Source organism: Opisthorchis viverrini (assembly GCF_000715545.1).
Source record: "Opisthorchis viverrini unplaced genomic scaffold opera_v5_68, whole genome shotgun sequence".
Classification (NCBI taxonomy): domain Eukaryota; kingdom Metazoa; phylum Platyhelminthes; class Trematoda; order Opisthorchiida; family Opisthorchiidae; genus Opisthorchis; species Opisthorchis viverrini.
Window position 1 is genome coordinate 1,465,168 of NW_008751724.1, and position 17,276 is coordinate 1,482,443.

A 17,276-nucleotide genomic window follows, 5' to 3' on the forward strand; every position below is an offset into this window, starting at 1 on the left:
AACTCTGCTGAGATTCGTTTCTTATCGGTGCTGGGTAAATTCCATCCCGCATTTTCTGTGAAATCCCAGAAGACTTCGCTTCCACAAGAGCAGGATATACAGTGACCACTAGCAGAGGCACTCCAAAACGTTCACTTTATTGAGACGGCACCTGTAGAGGCTGACATAACCCAAAGCTAATAGATGAACTGAAAATCGGATTATATATATATATATATATATATATATATTACGTATACTGTACTGCATCGTACTGCACCGCAGTGCACTACCTCTTACCATAAAATACACTACACTTTAAAATACACCATAAAATCATTCAGCCGTAACACACTTTCCGTACCTAGCTGTCACGTCACCAGAAGGATGGACGAGGGATGAGATACAACCAGGTCGTCGAAGCCTAGACGGGAACAGTCGAGATGTCGGAGTCAGGTTCGAACCACAGGCCTATTGTTCAGTAAATTCGCATCTTCACCACTGAGCTATCTTGAGCTCATTCTTAGGGATCTGGATGCTCCACCACGTCTATCCAGACTCTCTCAAATCTAGTTCATCTCAAGATCAAGCGTAACAAAGAATTCAACCACCGCTCAACAGATGCTTTGCGAAATCCCAACAGCCTTCCAAAACAGGGTTGAACTACATCTATTTGTAAATTAATTTTGCGTTAATGGGATGCCTAACCGAGTTCTAGCTGAATACGCCGTTAACCTGATAAGCCGCAAGGTAAGGCCGGTTGTACGCCGTTGAAAGGTTTTCAAAAACCTTATAAGCTGAAGTACAATACCGGATTAACTGACTGATCAGCGCCCATTCGAAATCAAAGTAGCTAGTATGATGTAGAACAAATCTTTCAGCTGCAATACCCCTCCGGTGCCTAACTGCCATGCCACCCGAAGGTTGCACGAGGGCTGGGGTACTACCAGGTTGCCGAAGCCTAGACAGGGGGAGTCGAGATGCACAGGTCCGGTTCGAACCACGGACCTTTCGGTCAGTAAATTCGCGCTCTAACCACTTGGACCATCTCACCCAAGAGAAAAGCGCAGACACGTACAAGTCATTCGTAAGTTTACCAAGATTTTACGACCCACACTGACACGCACCGTGTTCTAATTCACCCGCGGGTGACCCACGGAGAACACGACTCACTGTGTGAGCAGACTGACCATTTGAACTCAGCGTCATCGTACTGGTAACAGTTGGGAGGTAAAAATATTGACCCCTCACGTTTATTTGGTCTTATTGGTCTGGGAGCAAGTAGGAACCCTTCGCTATTATACGTGAGAGTTACACGGAAAACTCTGAAAGGGATATATTATTTCCCCTCTGAAGAGATCTAACTGGATAGGCACTAAATGAGTACGCAGTCGATGGGTAAGCACTTACTCAAAAGTTCCTACTGCATTTTGTAACTTTGGGTGGGTGTCCTGTGGTGTAATTAGAAGCCTAACAATTTGCCGATATTATCACCCAGTCAAAAAATTATCGGAAGCCGTTTAGCTTGGAAGAAGACTATGGGGGTGCCAAAATAGAAAACGGATGGACAAAGTAAGGAGGGACTGACCTTTCATTTTCATCCCGACAAACAAGCACTTGCGGTAGCGACAAATCTGACACTTCCCACGACTCCCCTTGGCCACGACGCAATTACCACCGGTCGGACAAATATTGGTCGGCTTCGTATCCGTCAAAGAGTGTCGCATGAAGAATTTCTGCAACAGGCGATAAAAGAGTACGAGACCATATGGGATGAGCCATATACTTGAGATAGAAAACGATTTTTCGATAAAAGTTCATCCCTATCATTTTGAGCATCTGTTTGGCCATCATATGGTAGCAATCAACAGGGCAAGAACAGTTATATTTGTAAAGGAATAACCCGATTAAAACTACCATGAATCCATAATGAAAAAATTCAACTAACTACTTACGGGAAAACCTTTTTAAGGAAAATTATCTTGAGAACAATCAAAGGATAAGTAGGTGCATTATCGAATTTCTTGAACAGCTGACTGGAAGTCATCGTAGTTAGGAGAGTGGGGAAGGAATGACCGACAGACTCCTGTGAAATTTTCAACCTCTGGAAAAGAAATCCTCGTGTGTTTAGAGGAAATTAATGCTACACTCATATGCAAGTTCGTCAATCCAAAAATAAAAGAGAGAACCCCATAACCAATCATACAGCAATTCTGACAAGAATTTCCTCCTTATAGGGCGCAAGCTGTTGTACTGGAAACTTTAGAGTCGTTCGCAAGATGTTCAACTCCAGAAGCACATCGTCGTCTCCCAGCAATGGATAAGATTACCATGTTGATGGGAAGGAGAAAATTAAGCTCGTTTTCTTCGTCCCCGAAGCCCTTTCTCCAGCCTCCCAAAACAGGCAGGTACTGTTTGCCAGATGATTAGGGACTAACGGAAAATATCCAAGCATCAGTTACTTGTTCATTGAATCAAATTTCCAATTACTCAAACCAAACTGGCTTTCGTATGAGTCCCTTACCTGCCACTATACGACCAGTCCGCCTGGGATGCCAAAACTAGAAAAGTTAACACGGATTTCGCCGCAAAACATGGAGGACATCTTAATAGTTAACCGGTGACTGTCCCTAGTGTTGACTGCAAGAACGATAACCTGTGATTGTATGAAATTCCTTCCCCAGTGGACACCAATCTGGGAGTAGCGGGAGATCTCGAGATCGTCTTGAAGAGTCCAAGAGAAACAAGTCAGAAATGTTGGTGCTAGTGTATGCTATTCAGAGTACCACGTAAATGGTGAAAGAAGCTCCCGCTGATTAGCATAAGGCACATTCAGTGAAGATCACGCTATACTTGTACTGGCATACAAATTCTCAAGAATGACCGGAAATTTTGTCGAAAAACCGTTTGTGCAATCGTAGGCAAGTTTTGCACTGCACACAGAATGTCCATAAGAAAGTCTATCATTTGAGGGGAACTCAAAAGATCCTGTCCCCTGAACGACTCCTGCTTTTTGTGCAGAGTTCCCCAAGAGAGAAAATCGTCTTTTCATTGGTCACGGTTATCTGGTGGGATTATGGAACATTGATGTGGGACGCTGTGGAACATGATGAGGATAGTGTATGAATGAATAAGGATGTCTCAGAAAAGAACCTCTCATTTTAAAGCAAGGTCAACAATGAAAAAAATTCCAATTCGCAGCGAACCGTCCGGTACACGCCGCTCATGTAGGAGGAATGAAAAGATAACGGCGGAGTACTCTTTGATTGAATCACCTAGTTAGATTCCTCGTTTAGGGAGATTAACCACTGAGGAACATTATGACGCCTGGGCAAAAGAAACGTTCCTAAGATCCATCATATCGGGAGTTTAATCGCCTTATCCGAAAACGCATCTCTGCTGGGATCCGAATTCGGGCACCATGACAACAGACAGACTGATACCAAGCCGGACTGCATATCCGACAAACCTGTATCCACTGAAACGTAACCGAGAGCTTCTGACATGTTCCCTCCCGCACGTGGGAGTTACGATTCCATCGGAATCGCATGCCGGAAATCGATACACAGAAGAATGGGGTTTCGTAAGCCTTAATAAGCATAGCTGAAGGTCAGCAACTTTCATGAGCGGCGAATTGAAACAGCCGAAACGACTGTAGAGAACTGAGGTGAGTCAGCATCACCAAAAACGGCATCAGAGCGAACGAATGGTGCATCTTTTGATCGGAGGCACCGAGTGGTGTGAACTTTGTGTCTGTTCAACCTGTCAGTAGGCAACACGACGACCAGCCATCCATGTATCATGGCGGAAAATACACGGCTACAACGATCTGTCCTGATCCGTTTCCAGGCGTGCACATGGGCGAACTTTGCGATGCGAGTGGCGGCTTGACTCAGCAGGTTGTGGGCTACACAGTTCGTTCAAAGTTTGTGCTTAGGAATACGCACCTTAATACTGCTAACGCACGTAGACAAACACACACACAACCTTTGGGTCAATGGGAAGAAAAATGAGAAAAATTGGAAATCGTTGTCGCTAATGTTTCGCGTGCTTGCGTGCGCTGGTATTACGCGTACTGGTCAACAACTGGTCGTAAACAACCAGAGACAATTATACGTTGTAGGGCACGATAGCAAGCTGAAGGGTATGTGTTCGAAGTGGAGACTGGGTGGAGGCAGGGCGGCGGCAATAGGACGTGCGCACAGGATACGACGACCCGTAAAGGTAGACAGACAGACGGACATGTGGATAGCCAACAAATGGCCGAGACAGTTGGATGAGGAAAATGAAACAAAATCAATGATTACCCAGCGGTCGGAGAGAAGTGTGGGATGTGAGCAAGAGCACAAAAACAACAAAAAGTTCCGGGAGAAAGGATGAGCTGAAAAGAGTGAGTGTTAGTCACTTGGGCATTGAGGGAAGTGGTTAAGCGGTGTGTGAATGGGACCGGAGATAAAGAGCAAAAGTAAGGGGCAGAAAGTGCACGACCATCACTCGCTCCAACAAAAAAAACGAGGTCCCCACCAAGAGCGAAACCCAGTTTTGTTTCAAATGAAACCCTCCCCTCGAAACGGAAAATGAGCGCGCACAGAAAATTTGCTCCCAAGTTTGATCGCCACATTTTTTTAACCAAAGTCTGGTCGTCGTAAAGCGGTTATGCGATGATTGTGGCCATTTGCGATGATCGTGTCCTTGGTTACGGTTGCATGGAGCCCGAACTATAGCGGGAAAACACAAGTCTAAACCAGAGGCGGCTCTGGAACTAACCAAAGAAGTGATTGATGATAGAACAATTCCACATTTATCGCAGGATCACCTTTTCCCGGGCCTCCAACCTGTGAAGGACGGGAAATTCCAGTGCGACAAGATGGACACCCAGGTACGCAAACAGCGCAACATGATAAGGTTTCGTTGCTTGGTGGTAATCAACATTTTTTTATTTAAATTTATACTTTAAATTATTATTCTGTATTGCTATTATTATTGACCAGTGGTTTGATGTGCAAAAGATGACCGGTCATATAAACGACGACAAATTAGTTGAATAAGTCAAAAAATGAGAGCATCCATTTTTCATGTGGAATAATACCTATGGTCAAAAGATACCTATGATCCCCAAAGAGGGATAAGCCCCTGGCAAATGGGGTTCAACGTTCCTCTTCAGGTACAACCTCGGGTACGAAATAAGGCCAGACAGTAAAGGTAAGTGGCAGGGTCACAATTGTATTTGTCCTTTCGTATGATTGTGCGAAATCATAGCAGCATTCCAATAGCAGGTACGCATGAACCCTGTCGTTAGTGGGTTGCTTGAAGTCATCCGCCATGATAATAATAACAACAATAATAATAATAATAATAATAATAATAATAATAATAATATAATCGTTCAGCTGTAACACCCTACCGGTGTGTAGCTACCATGTTAGGCTCGCGCTTTGACTACTGAGCTATCTTGAGTTCATCACAATGCGATATCACTGGACCGAGGGGAGGCAACTTTGAGAATGTTCTGATTATATATGAAAAGCAAGAACTACAGCTAGTAACACGACATGTTTAGCACGAGAAAAATTATAATCGGTATTCGGATTGACAGTGGGGACTTTGAGGAATATTACCCCTCAGCCAACAAACGGCGGGTTCCTGTCGCTTAAAGTGGTACTTCCACATACAGCAACAAAAGAAAAGAACTGCGTTTTAAGTAAATCTAAGACAGTAAGCTCACTTTGAAAACCAAAAACGAAAGATGCAATCGCTACTAAGGTGATTTGAAAAGGAATTTGTCTAACACACATGCTTAGCAAAAAGAAAAAAGACTGATCCCCACTGAAGAATGAGGTATAGCTAACTGAGTGGTATATTTGGGGAGCTGGCGTAATAAACGTCGTCGCAACTGGTCTGGTTGGTTGTCACATGACAATAGTGTACTGGTCGTGATTTGTAAACTTCATGATACAATAAAACAGGATACCTGGTTTTCGAAAAGTTTGGTAAATGACCTATTTTTTAGTAAGTTTTCGATCCTGGCACGAAGGTTTTACGACACCGTAATAACAAAGTGTGATTGTCGCCGGTGTGAACAGCTTAAAATCTCGTGAGCGTATGAAACCTATCAGGGTCATGATGCAAACCCTGGGCAGCATGAACGTAGGTGAAGAAATGTCCCTCATTGCTATGCAAAAAAAACAAAGACAGCTGTTACCCCGTTCGCAAACCAGGGAGAGTTTGTACATCTCTTTTGACGTACGTAGTTTTAGATCATTCATAATGAGAAAGAGGTTATCCCTGCATAAGACTAAGGAACAAGAAAAACGACAAATGTTGCACGATGAGACGGATGTGGACCACAGTTCTGAAAAAGCGAAGGGACGGGGAAATCGCGATGAGCAATGAGGGCCCCAACCAACTACTTCGTGACCAAACAAAACCTGCTGTTTGCTGTGGACTTCATCAAAGCAGTCTGACTGATTAGCACTAAATCATGAATTCGGGTAGTAGCTGGCTGTCCACAGTGGACATTCGAAAACACTCCTGGCACTAAAGCCATTACTAGACATGAACGTCGTGTCCCTCTGTCCTGTTTAGTGTTCAAAAGACTGCTGAAAACAGCTATACCTGTTTATCTATCATAAACAGGAAGTTGAAGGCCACGCATGTTTAAGTGGATAAAAGCCCAAGAAGGATAGTTTGGCAGCAAAAGACCTTGGAAATACAAAGATAACAGACATCTGATCACAGCCCTCGGGTTCCATCGAGTCAACATAGCAACAAGACTTGTCAAGATACCTAGATATACGGACTAAACCATTCCTTTTGCTGAGAGGATCAATGAACACGGTTTCAATGCTCACCAGCGTGAATGATCACATTTCGGACTGAGTTGTGTATGTTTGGTGTGTCTTTACCATTTAAACTGAAGTGGAAAAATTCGGGTAGGTAATACAAGAAGTCGAATTATAACTTGGTTTAGATTGATAGACTAAACGAAACGGTGGACATAGTTCGCCATGCTACAAGCTCAGTGATGTCAAAGTACACTGTCTGGTATGAAAATGTCGTAGAAAGCCTTCGGTGAATTGCTCGGGATTACCTAAGTAGACAGATACCTGTTAAAATCCCCGTAGAAGCGTCCAAATCACTTTCGTGTGCATACAGACAGTAAAAGATCCATGTGTGGTTTTGGAAGAACAGTTCAGGTGACGACAATGGTTCAGCGTGTCGAAGCTAGTAAACTGAATCCATAGATGAGAATTAAAATACCAATCTCAAGTGGTTTGAGGGTACCTTTTTAACGCAAAATTTGACATTGGGTAGACACTCAGTAAGACAGTTCTCCCACAGTAGGCAAACCAAAAGAAGGTTCAGCTGTACAATGATGGGTCGGATTATACTTATTTGTTGTAGTCATCTGAAAAATGCCGAAAGGGGTGTGGAAACAAGCCTTCCAAAGAGACTTCGAAAGATGCGACATTCCTGACCTCGGAGAAGGTGCTGATTTCCAAAGGTCCACTGGATATGGAGGATGCTGATCGTGATATCGTAACTAGAAAGGAAATGATCAAACTAGTTTTTGTTTTTGCGATGTGGCCTGGTATCCGAAGATGAGCTACTCTACACAACCTCGATCGGATGGATGGATGTGTCGCGACCCGGCTTTGAACAAAACGAGGGCCCTGATCGGTTAGTTAAGGCAATCAGGATCAGCGCTTCCCGCCTCATCACGAAGATTCTAGCTGGACCTTGTGGAAGATTCCATGATAACGATTTTCGTTATTTTTCATTAAAAGTAATCTCAAGTTATTGTGCCTTTCGATATACAGTAGTGGGTGGAACGACTTGCAAAAAGTTTCAGTACCGTATACAGACCAAGTGGTTAGAGCGCGAATTTATCGACCGAAAGGTCCGTGGTTCGAACCCGACCTCAACACCTTGACTTCCCCTGTCTAGGCTTGGGCAACCTGGCAGTATCCCAGCCCTCGTGCTTCCTTTGGATGGCATGGCAGCCAAGCACCCAAAAAGTGCTACAGATGAATGATACAGTACGCAACACTTGGATGCAATAAAGTCCCATGAAATGACATCAGCAAACATTGAGGACAAGACACTTCAGTTGTAGTAGTTCTAGTCAGGAGCTACCGTCAAAGATTGCTAAAACGAAGTACAATCAGTCACCGTTAGTCTGAAACAGTGGCATGGAAGCTGACACGAATGCTTCACTGCCGTACAAACAACTTATCTAACTATATTTAAAGCCCAGCGCGAACATTTCAAGGTGCCCACGCCTACGAACGCTCAGTCAATTTGGAAAGAAATTGACTGCACAAACGCCACTGATGCCCGCTAGCGGCCACTTCCTGCAACGTTTCCGGACGAACACAAGGAAGATCACGGGACCCGATCCTGAAAGGCAGACCGCAAGGACAACATTCAAACCTCTCGTTATCCATTCCAGATGACAAAAAATGATCTGGCTCCTACTGAGGTCCATACTGAACCAGTGTTTCGCCAGGACACGACACTAAAGCAGCGAAAAAGACTGAACGGTTCATTGCTTCCGAAAGAAGGCATAAATTTCAGTTACAATGACTGGTGTGATGATAAACGTCTACTTACAGTGCTAGCGAAAGTTCACTTCAGTTAACCTGGAAGAAGCCGTCACCCCGAACTTTATGTAGCCCTTAGAGACGTTGCGTGATTGTGTAGTAGCCACACTAAGCTATGTCCATTCCTAACGCACTATTGCTGTTCGTGCGTACAGGTTAATAAACTATGTCGCCTTAGTAAAGTACCTTCCTAACTGGTGTGCTGTCAACCGTAAACCTCGCACCGGATAACTCCAAAATAGTGGGGATAAAAAGGTTTTGATCTGGCAATCACATCTGCTGGTCCCAAAAATCCTTGAACTCCAATCTGGTTGATCGATGTTTCTTATGCATGCGCTTATGGGTTATATGGATCGGAATTTTCGTGAAAGTCACCGAGGTTGTTTCAGGACTGCACGCAGAAAACGTGACAGAAGCCACTAATTTAAACTAGAGGACAGAATCGCAATTACGCTAAAACAAATAAAGAAGCTATGCGATACAACGATCCCAAGGAAGGACCAGAATTATCCTTCTGCAGGTTAAAGTGCATGTCCGCGACTGGCAAAGAAATACCGCTGGTTCAAGCTGTACTGCAATTCGCACTTTACTGTGTGAAGACAAAAAGCCAGGAAAAGTGAGGACACTGGCAACACATTGGAAAGATCCCCAAGATGTTTAAAAAAACATGGGTGCACATAAAACACCAAGGTCTCTGTCCGGAGGTAAATCACTGTTCCAAAACTTTACATCAATTCAAATTGAACGGATGTCTCGTGCGCACCACCGACTGAACGAAGGTATTTCCTGATTGGTCGGGATGTCAGTCAGTCACGATCGAGCATTATGGCCCGGCGCCTCTCGCCCTCTCACTTCCTAGAGCGACCTTGTGGAATGTTCTGTGACGACCCTATGAATATAGTTGTAATGGTATCCATAAAGGGCTACTTCAGCTTACCGTGACTTTTGATATACCATTTTGGGCGTAGCAGGGAGGCAGAGAAGTTGCGCTACCATTCTCGGTACACACCAGTCTTCTGAGTAAATGTAGCAAATGTAGCTAGGGCTTTCTTCAGAAAGACCAACAGCTCACTTTAGAATACCCCGTAATAAGCGAATTGGATATCCCACAAACAGACTGATGGAATTTTCAACCGACAGGAAGTAAAATGAGACAACCAGAAGCAAAGAAACTGGCATAATTCGAAAAGTTTAGGCAATCGAGTTGCACCGAGACTTGTAGGTGTCGCGCACAACGATCAAGAATGAAATAATTTGAGGGTTTACAATAGCGCCATTAAAAAGGCACCATCACCTAGAATTAGCAATACTATCATTTGAATATGGAAGTCAGGATGATAGGGAGGTAATCAACTAGTTTGGCAGTGAACAGAACGTTACCATGTTGTATATTAATCGTTGGTGTTCGTTGAGCTGGACTTTTCGGTTAGACAGGTTCTGTCGCCAATTAAGGTGAAGTCCCATTGACGCCTCGGTACAACATAGCCCAAGAGAGGAGACGTTTGTAACTAAATTGACCAGCTCATCGAACAAACTAAAAGCCAGTTACTACCAACAGTTTGGGATACGATCACCTGTAAGAGGTGGGAAACACGGGTATTCAATTACCTTGCAAGCTTCACAGACATATGCTCCATGGTGAAACCCGGCAGCGAGCTCCCCACATACTTGACATCGCTGGCCTTCCATACGGTGCTGATATTGATAGAATGCAGACTCGGGACTGCTAAATCCCGGCAAAGCGATTTCACCATCAAAACCTAATGCTAATTTTGCATGTTCTGTACCAAGTTGTGATGGCTGCTGCGCGTTGTCTGTCGTACAAAGAGAAGACGATGAGGTGGAGAGCGTACGATGATTGTCATTTACGGGGCATAGGGTCACCACCGAGTTATTACCCGTACCAGTGCATTGGATTGGGATTGTGTTGCGTAACAGAAGGCCGGGAGAGACGACGGGAGTATGGCCGCCAACTAGTTCTGCAGTGGAGATTTGTAGGAGTTTTGAGTACTGTGGCTTGGACAGTGTACCAAGGACTGGGCCACCACTGCTGCCGATAGGTTCGTAAGGATAAGAATAACGCCGAGCTTTGTTCGACCGCGGACTCATTCCAAGTGGGGCAAGGGGGCTAGCGAGATCACAGGGATTGGAGTTAATAAAATTCGCACATATCCCATTACCATTAGAGGTGGTCCGTTTACTGTGATTGGTGTTGGGTAGATCAATAGCCGGGTTTGATGTGGGTATCAGAGAAAAGTTCATATGATGCTGGTGCGATTGCTGTTGTTGAAGTTCACTGGTATCAAAAGGATGTTGTCCAGGGGGTGATGTAACAATAATTCCTGAGGAATTCATATAGGATACTGGAGTGACTGTCGCTGGTCGAGGTGTACCACCACGACCGCTACCACCGATTAAGTCGGTGGCAGAACCTGATACATTCGGGCCCTGAGAAAGGAGTAGAGGAGGGGCGGGCGAATGGTGAATAGTGGTGCCGTGGCTGGCGAATGCGGATGATAAATGAGAGGAAGAGGGAGAAGGTGTGATGTCCAAACGGAGGGGATCCATCAACGCAGAGTGTTGGCGCAAATCAACCAATGGTGGACATGGCAAGTAAGAAAATGGTCTTGATGGATATGCGTCAGGGGGCGCCCGATTTTGGCTACCATCACACAGCTCCCGTTTTTCAACCGGAAATCGCTCAGAGCCGGATAAACCGGTCGGGCTTGCAGAATGGAAAGGTGGTATGATGAGAAGATTGCTTGGTAATGAGTGTACGGAATGACTTCTGATCGGTGGGGAGATAGCATCCGATTCTTGTTTGATTTGTAATGTTGGTAGAGCGGGACGTACAGTGACCATGCCAGCGCTGACCGGTATTAACTTATCTGCACCCGTTGTCACTGAGACTAGTGGAGTCTGCTGAGCCACCTCGTCACCGCTGACGACGGCAACAGATCGACACAGTGATGCGTTGCTAGACATGAAGCGCGACTCAAGCGAGTTCGGATAGCCAATATTCCGATTTCCGTGGGAGGTTGAATAGAGCACATGATGGGAATTGGGTACTTCTGATCGATGAATGTCGGAAGTTTCGGAAACATGCGCACGCAAATCGGAAGAATGTGGAGGTCCTGAGCCATTGTTGATCCGATAGTCGTGATTGGAAACTACAGGTAGGAGATGCGGATGGTGCGGGGGTAGATGTGACAGTTGGCTCTGATTCATTGACTGTGGATAGATGGATGTGGATGGGCAAGAAAGATGCTCTCGGAGGCTGCACGCATAGGCCACAGGGTTGCGCATAAACAATGTGACTGTGCCAGGAACGATCGTAACTTGATTCAGTCGATGACACACATTAGCGACGAACGGATGAAGTTTCTTCTGATGATTAGACTTTGAGCAGCATCACTCTTGAGCCGTCGGTACAAAAAGGAATAATCGAAGCCTTCAAACGTACATTTTCGAAAGTCTTTTTTCCGTAACACTGCTTGGCGCCTAAAATGGAGAAAACAGATTGGTAAGTTGTAGTACATTGTCATACTCGGCGAACATCTTATTGTTATCAGAGTTGTCAATCGAGAACTTTGGCACCAATTAAGCTTACCGAAAAAAACCTAGCACAGTAGTATAGATATTGAATCCTAGCCATCATTGTCACCAGTATCGCCGACAGCAGCGGCGGTGCTCAACTGCCAGTGAAGGATAGCAGCCGGTTAGCTGAGCTGCTCCGTAGGTGACTCACTGCTAGAAGGACTACCATCCCTTTCCATAAACCCGGCTATATCATGTCAAGTCCTCTGGAGTGCGGCGCTTGCCTCTTCCTTAACATAATAATAATTTAAAACAATAACAACCGTTCGGCTGTAACACACTTTCGGTCCCTAGGTGTCATGCCAATCGAAGGAAGCATGACGGCTGAGACACTAACAGATTGCCCCAGCCTAGACAGGAGCAGTAGAGGTACTGAATTTGGGTTCGAACCACAGCCCATCCTGCCAGTAAGTCCTTCCCCCCTTAACCACTGAGCTGTCTCGAGCTCATACAACTTAAATGCGAAATCTCCCACGCAATCGGAAACCATTCAGACGATTTATTCGATGTGGTTTTTGCCAAAAATCGGAATGTTCTCTTATTAATCGAGAAAGATTGCTGCTGATTATCGTATGTCTCACATGTCACCTAGGGTTGACCTATTTTCAGTGCTGTTATATGTGCTTACGTTCGTTCTTCACAGGTAGCCATCCTATTATTCATGTCTCATCGATCACTTTTGCTTCCAAAAACATGATGTCAGTGTTTGTGTGTCCTCCACAAGAGCAGCATATTTAATGTTAATCGCTTTAACCCAGATAGCCCCTTTGATTCGATTTCGCAATCAAACGAACCCATTTCGAGTTCGTGTTCTACAGCTGAAAATGACATATTTGGCAAATTTCGAAAAGACTGGCTCATCCTTCATCAGATTTTGAAGTAGCATGAGTTTCTTCTTTCTTCAACAACCATAATTATTCCATTCTCAATACAGACAGCACAAATCCCTCACACCTTTCTCTCACCGTGGTGTTTCATCCTCCCCTAACTTCACCAAATAATCTCCTACCATTCTAATCCAACAGGAGCACACTGGAATTAATCGCTAGAAAAAGGCGGTTCACGTGACTATATCACTGCCCAATCTGGAAAGTTACGATCTTGAAATCTGTCTGCAAGTTTCCGTCCCAGAATACGTTGCGTTGACAGACAGCGTTTTAGAACAACCCAAAAAGTTCCAACAAGCAAAAATGATCAGAGACAGCGACATTGAAACTGACCCTAGGGCCTCAATGCGACGCAACCATAGGGTTTCTCTACTTTTATTTTAAACTTGAAAGTGGAAAATATGAGGACGGGAACGGGTACTAGCCCAGTACCGGCATTCGGACGTGCTCCCGGCTGAAAACGCTCCGTGGGACTATGTGAAAAGAAAGACAATCGTTCAGCTGTAACATCCTATCGGTGCCATGTCACCCGAAGGGAAAAATTGGCGGTAAGGACTCCACTGGCATTAATTAACCGCCACATTTGGCAGTGTGCCCAGTCAAACACAAAGATGGCCATACATACCCCATTCGCGAAGCCGAACTGCACACAGAAAACAATCTCTACTTATCTCTCCCACATTCTTCCGTCAAGTCACACGCTGCCCACAGCGCAGCTTGCGCCATTCTGAATAAGGCAAGGAAAACAGCGCTCGTCTGGCTAGATAATGACTTGACATGTGTAGCACATGGCCAAGCCATCACAGTTGATAGTGCTGGATGTTTACCGAGACCGAAGTACTGCTACACAACGGCTTTCTGATAACCTCTCCACGAATCATTCGATACCATCAACGCTTCTGCGATATCAGTGGACAAAAGGCCAAGGGCATCTGATGGCAGAGAGAGAGGTGGGCATCCCTAAAAGAACTCACAGGTCCGGAAGTATGTGAATATAAGGGACAGATTACGTTCACGAACTTCTGGAATAACGGTGGTTAGAAGCACTGAAAGATCAACAGAATTGGACGTATCCTTGAATATACATCTGTGGTCAACACATGTAACACGAGTATACTTCTTGGAGGTGGGTACTATTGTCGTCTCACCCCAGTTGTTCCGGAGCCCCCCCCCCCACAGACGCAAATATGTCAGACAGGTAATGACCAGGAAATTCATTGTTGTCGTAAAAACCAGTGGCACAGCGATGGTTAAGTAGGGATATAAGCTTGAACGCTTCTGAAGCTAAACTGAGTTCCATATGCCCCAAAGGCCAACAGCCCGGATCGGGAGTAGCAGGCGGTCCTTCATCATCAGAAGTATTCTACCCAGCGATCCCACTCTATTTGATGGACATTAGAGTCATTTTGGTCCCTGACTGCTTCACTGGCAAGACAATCTTCAAGGTCAGTCTAACGGACCAAGTAGAACAACTTGCAGATAGTCCCAGCACGTTTTGCTCCTTTCATTGCTTTGGCCTCCTTGATCTAACAAACTTCCCGGTCTGTGAGGATAGTTCCAGGTGCAGTCCGATGTATCAATTTGGATTATGGTTGCGACCGAGGGAAATCTGTCGTTCAGCCTCCGTCGAGGTTACAAACCTACGAGAGTCACAATACATCGAAGTGGACGACCGAGTGTACCTCAAATAGAAGTCCCAGCACTACATACAGCTTTGGATGTCTCTCCACAGTGATCGTTAATATCCTATGTCGGATCTGCAGACAGACAGGGGGAGCCGGTTCTGATCCGTTTGATTTCGGAATCCATGAGCTTCTAAATGTCATGAAAATTATCTTTCGCATATTCAGAGCCAGGGTCCTTTGTGATACGAGCAGATGCGATTGGTTGGGGGGGGGGCAAAGGGCTTTCCTAAACGCTGCACAATTAGGCGCGCAAAACCGATAACAACGCGTATATTATCCAATAAGGCCTTCACTTGATGATTCAACAATACACCCGCCACCGTTTTTGCAGTGACCGCATCATCACAAGAGAGTGAGAGGGGTGATCAGTTCATTTACTGCTTGTGTCCTGTATTCCTATTTCTGACAGACAAACATCAATGCTAGGGCAGTCCGGTACATCAGCTAGAATTATCGTTTGCCTACTTTTTAAGTGCAAACAATAAAGGCCGGATTTCGGAGTTTCAAAGTGCCCAAGGCTGTTACTGAAGAGCAATGTGCAAAAGTTGCTGCTAGGTGTGGTGCATAGCGAACAAAGCTGTCAATTTCAGTGCTGGGACCTGTAGAGAAAGTGCTCATAACAGGGTTAACTGACTGCGCAGTATTTGACCTAGTCAATAAGGAAAACCCCTGATCTGCCTTGTAAGACGTGGCAGTTAAACCGCTTCACCTAACCAGAGCCTACTACTTAGGAAAAAGGCCTGTATCAAATTCCCTAAAGAAGAGACAACGACTTTCGCTCTAAACTGTGATGCCCAACAGTACGGATTATATCGTTGTACGGCTGCGGGAATTGGCCACTTCGGGTGGGGGTTGTGTGACATCTTCAGATATTTGACCACCTGTCTCCCAGAACTATAGTTAGAATCCTCTGGAACTAGCGAAATTGCAACGAGGTGGTCAGGGCACGGGATTTCGTCGAAGTATACTTTACTTTCATCAACAAATGCACCTAGCATTCCAGGCTGAAGTTGGGCCATGTGTTACGCGTTGCCGACTGCCTAATTCGATGTGACGCAAACATAGAGGTGGACAGAATTTGACATGACAGAAGGGAATGAGGGACTTTACGAAAAGTGAGGGTGCCTGTCTGCCTTCCAGATTGGGATACACGTGACCCTCCCTGTGCTTGGATAGGAACACTGAACTACAGGGCGGATAATCGATGAAAATGACATTCACCTCATCAGTTTCTATCCAGACAGCCACTGCCAGATCCTCCTAACCGTCCCATTTCTTCTTCGCATTCCGAAGCCCTGTTCAAGTACATTAACACGGTTGTACGGCAGTAAAGCACCAGTTTTCTCCTCTGATGTGGCTGTCAGTGACGATGATGATGATGACTCTATCCAGGTTATCTGACTCAGTGTTGGAGGTTTAGGTACCTGGAATGTTTGTGGTTGGCTAAGATCCTCCTCCCTGCTCCATTTCTCTCTTTCCATTACGGGCTTTATTCAAATAAACTGACGTGGATGTGTGGTGGCGAAGCATCAGCGTAACCCTTGGGCGTTGCTTCTAGTGGGAATGAAGATTATTATAAACTGTCCGGTTTTGCGTATGCTTCCCAATCGCACTTCTTCAGCGAACTTCTGCGGCCTACGATATAGGTATTAGAAGGGATTGCACCGATGCTATCGTGAGCCTGAGCAACAACCCGACAGAATTGCAGTCTACCTTACGTCGCATCGATCACTACGTTTACCGTTCGCTAGCTGGACTCGATTCATGATTTAGTCCGCCATATCTCGTAAAACCGAATACTTCGATCAGCTTCCCGATCACATATTCCGCAAGTTACATTTTCGCAAGGATGTGTATGGTGTCTGGTGCATGCATAACTTTATGGCAAACAATAAACGCTCTCTTCGGGTTTGTACATTATGACACGCAAGTGCAACTCACAATCTCAGGGTTCAAGGCAGAGATTACTGGTTGAAACAGCATGTTTCAACAGCCATCATCATCATCGACAGCATGACAGTTTCAACAGCATCATCATCGACAGCATGACATCAGTGTTCAACACCGAGGCTTCACTGCCGTACAACCATGATGTATCCAAAAAATCGTTCGTTCATAGCACCCTTTCGGTACCTAACTGCCATGACACCCAAAGTTTGAAAGCCTTATTGTAAAGAAAAGAATAAAGGTTAACGGGGAAAGGACTTAGTGCTAGCTTACTACAACCATTCCGAGGTGCCTACATCTCCAGACATTCACTCAGACAATATGGATAGAAACTGACAACAAAAACGCCAGGCATCGGTTGGTGGCCATATCTTCATCATCATCATCATCATCATCACCAAAGACAGCAACATAAGTGTTGGCACTGATGCTTCACTGCCGTACAACCATAAAGTTCGTTTGGTTATATATACATATATATATATTTATATATATATATAATTGTATTAAAAGCCCTACAGTGAAGAGAAGAGAAAAAGAGTGGGTGAGGGAGGGGACCTAGTGCTGGCCTATGTCAA

General features: G+C 45.1%; 2 protein-coding genes across 2 annotated transcripts in view; one reads left to right on the forward strand and one right to left on the reverse strand.

The window, feature by feature from the left end:
• The window catches only part of T265_13460 (hypothetical protein), a gene marked incomplete at both ends in the record, with an annotated part of 77,686 nt that overhangs the window by 51,838 nt on the left and 8,572 nt on the right, over positions 1-17,276 (reverse strand). Inside the window, 3 exons of the mRNA XM_009168962.1 lie at positions 1,568-1,715; positions 10,191-11,969; positions 12,046-12,083. Of these exons, the coding sequence (XP_009167226.1) occupies positions 1,568-1,715; positions 10,191-11,969; positions 12,046-12,083 (1,965 nt within the window). The remainder of the gene's footprint in view (positions 1-1,567; positions 1,716-10,190; positions 11,970-12,045; positions 12,084-17,276) is intronic.
• Positions 4,018-4,359, forward strand: T265_04256 (hypothetical protein; the record flags this gene model as incomplete). Its single annotated transcript, XM_009168945.1, has 1 exon — positions 4,018-4,359. One exon carries the CDS (start codon positions 4,018-4,020, stop codon positions 4,357-4,359), a length of 342 nt encoding a protein of 113 aa, XP_009167209.1.